The 12,114-nt window shown below is 25.3% G+C and overlaps 1 protein-coding gene across 2 annotated transcripts in view; it reads right to left on the minus strand.

Annotated features, from left to right (window-relative positions):
• Nucleotides 1-12,114, minus strand: part of LOC122851387 (neuroligin-1-like) — a 101,288-nt gene that overhangs the window by 19,281 nt on the left and 69,893 nt on the right. For both annotated transcript variants that reach the window (XM_044150568.1, XM_044150569.1), the window contains exon 8: nucleotides 7,647-7,798. In XM_044150568.1, the coding sequence (XP_044006503.1) occupies nucleotides 7,647-7,798 (152 nt within the window). The remainder of the gene's footprint in view (nucleotides 1-7,646; nucleotides 7,799-12,114) is intronic.

Here is a 12,114-nt window from a genome sequence, read left to right on the forward strand (position 1 = left end):
GGGTTAATGCTTGAAACCGTGGAGAGATTGTTACGTATATATCAAGTAAATTAAATAGACTTGAACAACGCCCTCTGCTAGTTACTATCTAGACATGTATATATATCTATATCAAGAGTATACACATTCATGTTGAACTCGATATAACTCGTTGGAATCCCAGGGCCAATTTCATATTATTGCACCACGTATATATTTCGAGTAGTAGTTCGTATCACTTGAGAATAGACCCAATCAGTGGATTCGTATCGTCCCTCAAAATTCATTTCAATTGCATAAATTTTTCAACGATATAACTAGCTCAATTTATTTTTTATTTTTTATCATGGTTTTTTATTTTTTAATAAAGTTTTTTATTTTTTTTTATTTTTTTGCATTGATTATTAGTGTGATAAGCTGTGACTTGCTCTTGACAATCTGGAAAACTTGATGACATGACATTTCAAGTGTTGTTCAATCAGTCATATCATCTATCATTCTTATCTGTAAATTTTCATCCAATTTGTCTTATCGTTGAGCAATTTTGCTTGACGACATAAATTAATCAAAAGATCATGTCAATTAAGCTGAGTTAATTTTAAATATGATTGAAATTTTATTATATTTTTTTCTCCTTTCATTATTATTAGATTATTTTAAATTCAATGATAAATTCCTTTTTGAATATTCATTTGTCAAATTTTAAATTAATATTTTCATTTGAAAACAAATATATATTATTTGATTTTTTTTTTTACAAAATAAATTTTTATTTTGTCACAATAAATTCAAATTTAATATGTTTTTTTGATGAAAAAAAATTCAATGTTTTGATATCAATGCATATAATTGAAAAAATGTGTGTTTATTTGTTTGTAAACAGGACAAAAAGGCACTCTCAATATTTCTCATCAATATTTCAACTAATTGAAGTAGACTGTACGTGAAAACAAAAACAAAAAAAAAAACGTAAAACATAATTAAAAATTCTTCAATATCTGACTTGAATAAAATAATAATTCACCAACTGATTTTAATATAATTTAAATTGAAACAAATAATTGATTGTTAGGTCAAATAATAAAACTGATTTAGTTGTGTTAATATAAAATAATTTTGGTTTATATTAATATCAATAATGTATAAAATTCATTTGTAAAATAATAATTAAACCGTCCACATGCCAATCAACATAATTATAACTGAACAATATGTTTATTTTGAATTGATCAATATTAACAGTAAATATGAGTCAAAACAAGGAAATACAAATTGAAATCACTCGGTGCAAAATAATATATTAGCTAACTATACTATTGAAATAAATTGGCACTAATCAATACAGTTTTAGAGAAGAAAAACTATATAATAAAACGAATAATAAACATCAATATCACCAACCCAAGAGAGGAGTTTTATCTATTTGTTATTTTTATTTATTTTTTTTGTTTTTTACAGATAAAAACACGATGCACTTGTTAAGTGTATACTTTGTACAAATCCGGATTACATGAGCTTAGTATTTGAAGTTTGTTAATGTAAGAGGAAAAGGGATTTGACCATTAGTTGCCAAATAATTTACCAGTTGCTGAATCGTATATACAGAAAGCGAATAAACAAAAAGCTAATGATTTTTGTTTCTTTTTTTTTAATAGTAATAAAATTTTATAATGATTATTGAATTTGATATTAATAATATTAGTTGAATATATTATTTTATTTCAAATTAACAAAAGTATTCATTCAGTTATTTTAAAAAATTGTCAAATTATTTTTAAAGAAGAAAAGCTTTCATCGATTTTTTATCGAAACGAATAATTCTTTCATGCTTGAGTAGTAATCTCTGATATGTGAATCAAGAACTTACTAATTTCTAGCTGTCATATATATTTTTTTTATTACTTTTCCATCAGCAGTTTGGTGAAAAAAAAAAATTCCCAATTTTCTCAATTACCAGGTAATTTATCATGACGATATTCATGAATCTCGCAATCTTATCGACAAGATTTCGATTTATTATCATCAATAGAAATAGAATTTACGTGACTAAAATAATGATGTAATTGTAGCATTCGATGTATATATCCAAAAAAATATTATTAGAAAATCCAGAACCAAGAATCAAATTACCAATCAAAATTGACTTAAATAGAATAGAGAAAATATAAAAAAATCTTGAATATCTCTAGAGACTATTGCATAACAACAATGTGAAATGAACTTTTTTAAATGAAATAATTCAATTAACAATATTCATAGTTTTTATATTTAATATATCTTTTATTCTCATTTTAATTATTAATTGAATATCATAGGTCAAGTTGAATATCCCCAAGCAATTTGAGTTGATACTTTTGCAACAGGTTAATGTGAAAACGAGAGATTGCAGATTCCCTGAGCGTTGTCTTAAATACATAATATCATTGAAGAAGAAAAAAAATTAAATTGACCTCAATCTCTGCTAGAGTGAATTCAGAAAAAAAAAAAAGTCTGTATATTAATTGAATTAAACGAAGTCAGAACTTTAGTAAAATAATGAATAAAAAATAATTGCAAAAAGTAATAAATGAAAAAATTAAACTATCAATATATAATTAAATAAAAAAAAAAAAAAGAGAAATAAATAAATGAAAAATTTAAATACATTTAAATTGTTATAATCAACAGAGTGCAAATGAAATTGTTCTAACAGAAATTGAAATGTTTATCAAATAGTGTAACTGGATGACAAAGTGGTCAACTGAAGATACAGTTGAACAGTGAATGTGTATATCAAACAGTAACCCATAGATAAATAGTATACGACAGTTGTAAACAATAATTTAGCATAATCGTTTTGTTATATATATAATAGAGGTGGGTTTTGATGATTGTGTATATGTATACTGTACTAAATACAACGTCGCGCCCTCCAATAACCACAAAACGGGCAATCGTAAACAGTGAAGCAAGCAATAGAGGTCATACACGCCTGTCGTATTTTAGCATCGTAATCCTTTAGCAAACATGCCCATAATACAGACATATTATACCTTTTATTTGTACAATAGAACTGTTTTTGTTATTTTTATTTTTAAAAATACGTTCGTTGTCTGTTTTTTATTTTTTTGTATTACTTGTATTTACAATTATAAAAATTATTGCACGTATTGTTATCGATTAAAATTTAATCCATGACAATATTATGAGATTATAAATAAATTATTGGAATATTTTTCTTTGTCAATTGGGATTAATATTGTTGACAGATTTGTTTTTTTTTTTTAATTTCTTCCTAGTGGAATTAAGACAAGCATCTATCAAAATATTGATGAAATTGTCATGTGCTTATATTCAAACCATCCCAATATTTCGTAACTCATGTTGACGGATACTAACTCTATTGGATTATTCCCACCATTTCTCTTTTGGTCACCTCAATTGTCCAATTACTGAAACTATATACGTCGATTTCATCATGATGTGACGTGACATTGTCTGACTCTCTTTCTCACTCAAATTTATATTCTATCTCATTGGCAATTTATCTATCTATCTCTTTTATCAACCACAAAGTCTCTTACTTTTAGTGGGTATTGTGGTCAAGTATTAATCTAGCTTGTTTAAATATACCTATCCAATTATGAAATTTAAATTTTCTTTTTTAATTAATTTTTTTTATTTTTCAATAAAATTTTAAATAATCGATATTTTTAAAAAATATGTGAGTACAATACAAATTATTGAAATAATTATCAATATTATCATATTACCAGCAAAAATTTATTAATTAAAATTTTTTTACACTACATGACGATAAAATAATTAACAAATTAATTGAAATATGGAAAATAACAACTAACACCATGATTAATAAAATTGAATATAAATTTAATTAACTTAATTTTAAAAAATTAAAAATTTCCTCGTTTATTTTTTATAATTTTAAAATAAAAAAAAAATCAAGATCGTCAATAAATAATTGTTTAATTATTTTTATATTATCATTAATTTTCATAACATGAAAAATAAGTTCAACAAGTAACAAATTATGAGTATTAAATATATATATGTATATATATATTTTTTTTTGTTTTTTTGAAAAATATAACTGCAGTGGTTATTTCAAAAGTTTTTAAATGAGTTCTAGAGTACAAAACTTTACTGCAGTAAATAAAGCCGCCCATTTCTCGTCCTCATTTCTCGTAATTCTCGTACAATTTTATTTGCTTTAGTGTTTTAGAGGATGAGGCACGTGGATGAAGTTACCACAGTAACACATCACTGATTCCAAGAGAGTTGAAATGTCTGGCTTTCTCATGGGCGCCATTTCGTCTTTTTTACCACTATTTATATTTATTTATTTATTTATTGATCTTTGTTGATTTTTTTTTATTTAGTTATACAGTGAACTTTATCTTACAGGTGTAATAAATTTACTAAACTTTTGATGTTTATGTTTGCAACATTTATCAAGATTATTTAATTTACTTTAAATGTATTTTTATTAATTTTTTACTAAATACTTAAGAAGTCACTCAACGTCAACTACTTAATCTTTTTTTTACTGATAGTAATTTTATTTAGACAGTAAATGGTTATATAGAAACGGTACATGTGCATGCAAGTAATGGAAAATTGTTAGTATGGTGTAGCACGAGGTTCGTTAAATTTAACCATGATTTTCGTCGACCTGTCGTGTAAGCGTGTAAAGCAATTTAATTTATCGTGTGCCGAGCAGGACGATATATGAAGATTAGTTTGTATAAAAGAGATTCTTTGTAAGTGTAATTTTTCACAAAAGCACTGACTTTGAAAAACATAAATTATTTAATAGATAGTGATATTAATTTTTTAAATTTTATATAAGTTAAATTCTCAAGAAAAATTCAAATGAGAATTTTTAATTTTTTTTATTATTACATTGAGAAAATTAAAAGTTATATATTAAAAATATTGATAAGGGATGATTGATAGTGTGATGAAATGAAAGTTAAAAAATTTTCATCTCAATGGATATAAAAATGTACTAGGCCTTTTTTTTTATTTATTATTTTTCAGTGGTTTTTGTTTTTCATTATTTTTTTTTTTTTGTTGGGTAAAGTTTTAAAATTGGTTTAATAAAATCCAGGGATGGAATGAACAAGTGACGGCATATCTCTCAGTGTGTGGTGTATATATATAGATAGAATATTGTACGTTTGGTTGACAAGGACAAAACGAGAGGCGTGACATTTGTGGACCCCTCGGGGTTTTCAAATTTTCACAAACTAAATTGGACAAATGTGGATCTGATTGATTCGATGATGGACGCGTTGTGTATGTGTGTTGACGACTAAACGATGTCATAGTTTTTTTTCTTTTTTTTTTTTTTATTACCATAATAATTGACAAAGCAAATATTGAATTTTTTAAATTTTAGTAAAATAAATTATTCTATAATATATATTTATAAAAATGACTTTATATATTTTTTATATTACATATTTTTTTACGGTATGAATTTAAGGGTATGTTATATTTAAAAAAAGGTTAAAAATCGATACATATCAAATCGTTATACATAGATTCTCTTAAATTCAACTTGACGACATTTTTCCGACAAATCTATCTCGTTAAATGTGCATTTTCTCTCTTGAGAATATCAAGTGTATTTTTTTATATTTTTTATAATGTCTTGTCTTGACTTTTTTTTCTATAAAGTATGTCTTATTTGTACGTGACGACGAGCGATCTTGGTAACTGATCTAGCAAGATGACAGGCACTTCAATTTTCCTTTAATCCCAAACAGCTGTCCGCGATACCTCGAGGGACATTGAAGTCCCAGTACGAAGCGTAACCTTTTGCCATCAATGTTCTACAGCTATGGATGGATTTTCTTTCTTTAAAATTCTTTATTTTTATTTCTCTACTATACTACTCATCTCAAAAGTCTCTATACAACTTTATGTAGTCTCGTGTATCGACGAAGCAAATTTCACATCTACTTTGCCCGAGGTGAATTCACTGGAATATTGTTGCTTCATTTTATACAGTTGCTTTTGCATATTCATACAAGAGAAATGAAAATACAGATAGATGAAAGAAGAAGAAATAGATACAAAAAGAGATAGATAGATAAATAGATAAAGAAAGAAAGAGATAGAGTAAAGAGTCTGCATATGTCACCAATAACTTTGTCACAGTGAATACAGTGCTTCTGTATGTAATGCAACCACTCCTACCGTAACGAGTATAACATCTCAAACTACTTTACTCGTGCATATATATTTCGTGACGCCTTATTGTGTTCAGATATATCATATATATATCAATGTGGTGGTAAAATTCTGAATATATATATATGTATTAATTCTAAATAGATATATATAAATATAATATATACTGAACTGCAGTACGATGTAGTTTCGATACGACACACATTTAAACATTGTAAAAAGTCAATTATTGCCAATTGCTGAACTTAGATAAGGTGTCTAGGAGAAGGGATGAGCAAGGCTTAGTATTTGTATTTGTATTTGTGTATAAATATATAGAAGATACAGTCTGTGGTGTGCAGATAAGAGATTATCCTCTATTTCCACCCCACAACCCTCCACCCCGACAAACATGATTTTATTTCTCTTTGTCATACTCACTAATTCTCAACAATTTCTATATATATCTTCTCTCACTCTCAATCGACTTTTCTCTCATAACCCCTCCCAGTTGTTTGGTACGAAATGATTTAGGTTTTGTTTCACTGAAATTTAACGAGCGGCTTTCCTATATATACATATGCATTATTTGATTTCTGTTCAACTATACCCCAGTGTATAGTTTGTCGTTTGTGTATATATGATTTTTTTTTTATTATTATTATTGCCATTTGATTTTTTTTATTTTTTTACTTTTACAATTGTTCATATATGACTTTTGTTCTCATTTATGACACCGAGTAATATGAAATTGTTTTGCAATTCTTTGTTATTTTATTTTTCATTTGTTTTTCAAAAGAACGATATTTATTTTTTCATATGAAAATAGTTTATGTGAATAATGTTACATTATGTCTCAACAAATGTAAACTATTTAATGTATATATATATATTTTGGGTATGTGTATGTGAACACATATGAAAATAGGGGTGAATGGAATTTAATCAATCAGTGTCATGAAATGAAGGGATGTAGTACCGTTGTTAAGCAGAGAGATGATGGTCTTGAAATTATTATTACTATTATTTTTTTTATTTTTTTTTCTTTTGAATTCAAACGAGTCGCAAGGGGTATTCATGAATATGGAACATCATCTGCAGTCTACCTCTTTTGTTTATCATATACACCGAGTTCACCTACTTTTTTTAAAAAAAATTTTTTTCATACTCTATATATTCATTTTTATTTACAATTTTCACATCTAAAATTTTTTCTTTTTTTTTTTTTTCATATATATTTTTTTTTATATTTTTTAACTTCCCTTCATCAACTTGTTTACTAACCTGCTTGAATATTTTTCTGCCTAAAAAAAAATTCTTTTCTTTATACCGTAAGAAAAAAAAAAAATAAAATGAAAAATCTCTTAATGAGCTTTCTTGAGATCACTTACATCTTGAAATTGAATAAAACTACCTAATTAATATTTCCTTTTCACGTTAAGAGAATAAAAGAAAGAAAAAAAATTAAAATGAATAAAAGCGTTACTTACCCAGTTTTAACGAAATTGGCAAATGCTTGAATCAGAGCTTCTGAAAGGGTCAATTCAGATTTTGTATAATTTTTTCGAAAATGTCCAAGTCCATCAACCAATGGTGCTCCAAATATATATGGTAATTCTTCACCGTGAACTGTGCCCATTTTCTGTAACATAAATTAAAACAAAAATCCTAATATAAAAAGGACAAACATCATCGGTCTTCCGGACATTTGATTGGTCATTGTTTTTTTCTCACTTACTCTCATACAAATTTCTTTCTGTTTGCCTTTTTCTATTATTTTTTTATTTATTTCGTTAGCAACGAAAAAACAACAAAAAAAAGCGAGTAAACAAAATTTTTTTTGATATTTTTTATTTTTTTTTTTTAAAAATTGACATATTAAGCTAGCACAACTTTTTAATAATCATCGGATCTCGATGCAATTGGGCTTAAAATTTTTGTGCGAATTATGTGTTTTATGTGTGAAGAAATAAATTTGAAAGAAAATTTTTTTATTTTTACATTTTTAAAAATTCAAATATTAAGCTAGCACAACTTTTCAATAATCATCGGATCTCGATGCAATTGGGCTTTAAATTTTTTGCGAATTATGTGTTTTATGTGTGAAGAAATAAATTTGAAAGAAAATTTTTAAATATTTTTATATTTTTAAAAATTGACATATTAAGCTAGCACAACTTTTTCAATAATCATCGGATCTTAATGCAATTGGGCTCAAAATTTTGCGAATTATGTGTTTTATGTGTGAAGAAATAAATTAAAACAAAATTTTTTAAATATTTTTATATTTTTAAAATTGAAATATTAATAGCTAACTTTAATAATCATCGGATCTCGATGCAATGAAAAATTTTGTGCGAATTATGGCAATTGGGCTTAAAATTTTTGCGAATTATGTTTTTATGTGTGAAGAAATAAATTTTGAAAGAAAATTTTTAAATATTTTTATATTTTTTCAAAATTCATATATTAAGCTAGCACAACTTTTTCAATAATCATCGGATCTTAATGCAATTGGCTTGAAAATTTTGTAAAGAATTATGTCTTTTATGTGTGAAGAAATAATTCAAAAACAAAATTTTTTAAATATTTTATTTTTTTTTTAAATTGACATATTAAGGTAGCACAACTTTTTCAGTAACCATTCAATCTTGATGTTATTAGACTAAAAATTACGTGTGAATTATGTGTGATTTATGTGTAAATAAATAAATTAAAAAAATTTTTCGTCAATTTATTCATTCTTTTTTTTTTTTATGACAATACTTGTGTTTATAAAATCAATGAACAATGAACCTTTTAGAAGGTATAGATACAGGCGCGCGTAGCGCGCCAATGTGCTCGTAAAATAAAAAATAAAACAAAAAAATAATAAAGTAAACTGTAAAAGTTAATCTACTTAAAATCTATAAATTGGAAAACAAATAAAGCCAAGATAATATATAAACTGATGCAACATTGTTCCCACTGGATTTCAATGAGTCTACACGAAGGACCAGGCTTGCCAGATTGGCTGGAGTTTAAGTCCCAAGATAGCTGTGCACCAAGCTTTTCTCTTGTAAAAAAAAAAATAGAATATAAAAAAAAGCACTGCACTAACACAAATTTTTAAAAATAACTTATACATACACGTATCTACATGATACATATACATGTTGACAAGAAACATTGAAATATGCTTTTTTAAAATTCCCTGATGATAATTTTCTCTCTATAGACTCAGTCCAATTCGTTAGTAATTTTTTTTCAAACATTTATAAGTGCAACGACACAAATAAAAATACAAAATGAAACATGTGTTTTCTTTTTTTTTTTTCAAGTTTGTTTAGAGTGACATTTTTGTTTGTGCAAATTCTGAAATAATTGGATATATCGAAGTTTGATTTGTAACAAAAAGCAATACAATTTCTATCTATTTTCGTCAACCCTCTCTTTCTCTCTGTCGCTTTCTCTCTTGACTGTATACGAAACATAGTGGTACATATACGAAGATACACATTGTTATCAGAAGTTGTGTTATAGTCAATCTTGTGTGCTTGCTTCCAGTCAGAGTTCGAGACAATGATGAAATTTAGTTTACCAAGCAAGCCGAGAAATACTTGAATCTTTGAAGACAGTGATGAATACACCACTTGAATATAGCACCTACAACTTTTTATACGCAAGCATGTAAATGCTTGAGATACTCTGTTATTCGATAAAATTATACATCTGCGTGCTCTTTATAATTTATATATATATATATTGCTGATTTAACTGTTGGAAAATAGAAGAGAACATTTAGTTGTAAATGCTCAAAAATCGTTCATCCGTACATTTCATATCTCATTATAAAAAAAAATTATAAAAAAATTTTAATTTCAATTTTATATATAAATTATAACAAGTTTGTTAAATTTTTTTTTTCTTTTTTTAGACAATTAGAGATGATGTTTTTTTTTTTCAAGTAGAACAAATTTATTTATTTTTAATATATAAAAAATATATATAATTGAATAAAATTAAAATTTGAATAGAATCAAATAGAAAAAAAAAAAATACGGAGATTAAAATTTTTCTATTTTTTTAATAAAGATGACAAGAGTTCATAAACATTTACAAGTATATTTAAGCCTGTATGAGCTTTTGTAAGCCTGTACTAACCCCTGTGGACAAGCTTGAAGCATATAGCGATTTAAAAACATTTAAAGCTTTTGTTTTATATTTTGAAAATGACGTTTAAAATTCAACTACAGAGTTGTATTAATAATTTACAAAATTGATGGAAAAATATAACGAAAAAAAAAAAAAATGATTGATAAATGATAATCAATCATTTAAGAATATATATCAGAAAATCAATGCAATGTCATATTGTGGATATCAATTTTATAAAATTGAAATGGAAAAAATAAAAATAAAAAATAAAAAAACAACGAAAAACATGAAGTGTACTGTCGACACAAGAAAAATCTTCAGTAGATTTAAAAAAAAAAATTCTCAAAAGTATAGTTGCATTATTATTATTTTATCCATGTATGGTTGTAAAGAAAGAATTTTTACTTTTATTTGTATTGAAGATGTTTTTAAGACATGAAAAATCACGTTTTTCTATTGATTTAAAAAAATATATTTTCCGGGTGTTCTTGACTTGTCTGTGATTAAATATTGATTGGAATAAAAAAAAAAAATAAAAACCCTTACAAATTTATTTATTATTAAAACCAGTCTCAAGTATGAAAAAAAAAATATTTATATTATATTTAAAATGGTTTTATTTATTCATTATATTTATTTAATATGAATATTTTATTTTGTAAATTTAATTTAGTTATTTACGATGTTGAATTCAATGGAGATCGTGACCAATGCTTTATTGAATCCATGAAGACATTGCTGGCTGACTACACATTGACCATAACTCCTTTGTCTGTCTGTTTGCATACAGATCAAGCCATTGATGCCGTCTGACTTCATAAAGGAATATTATGATTTAAACCACAATTTCTATCTGATTCCATGTTCCATTATATTATGTAATATTTAATTCATATCAGATTACTTGGAATTATAAATTAATTTCCAGAAATAATTTACATCATATTCATGAATATATCTATAATTCTCAGAACTTTCTAATCAATCATAAAATAATATTTAAATAGATAAATATTATTTTAAAAATGACAATAAAAGTTGACACTTTATTTTTAAGTCATTTGTCAGTTAGTTGATAGTTGTAGAATAATATTTAGGGGACAGGGTTATCATCATAGTTGAGATAAACATAAAGATACTTAGTATATTTATCCAATCGTATGGAAATATATATATTTTTTTATTTCGTTTTATGATCAGTTTGGTTGGGCTCAGCAGCAACGAGAGGCATATATTAATGGTTGTCCGACACTTGATTTATGAATCGAGAAAAAGATATTTATATATGTCAGATGTGGTGTTAACAAATTGCCAGTGTCACATTGTTGGACGACATTTACGACAAATTATTCTGAATAATTGTTGAATACTAAAAAATCATCATTTTTCAAATATTTTATATTATCTTATGATCAACTACTGTATACATTTTGTTCGTTTATTTTAATTTTTGTGTATATGATAAAGTATTCAATAAAATATTTAATATTTTTCATTGAAGAATTTTAATTCATGGTGTCATATTATGATTATCATGTTTTGAATCTAGCATATATTTTTTTTTTTTCAGTTTGAATGTTTTTTTTTCTTTTTGTTTTGTTACGTGAGATTATTTTGTAGCTTTATTAGTGTCGTATTAAAAATACTTTATGAGTACTACAATCAATCGTGTAATTGGTAGAATTACACGGGTATAAAATTGAACTTATACCACACTCTATGTGGAATTATTAATAACTAATCTCCAAGTATTGTAGAGATAAAAATAGATAAATAATTATATTTTAAATTGTAATTAAATGAAAATTAAATTTGCTTCAC

Source organism: Aphidius gifuensis, linkage group LG3, assembly GCF_014905175.1.
Source record: "Aphidius gifuensis isolate YNYX2018 linkage group LG3, ASM1490517v1, whole genome shotgun sequence".
Taxonomy (NCBI): Eukaryota; Metazoa; Arthropoda; class Insecta; order Hymenoptera; family Braconidae; genus Aphidius; species Aphidius gifuensis.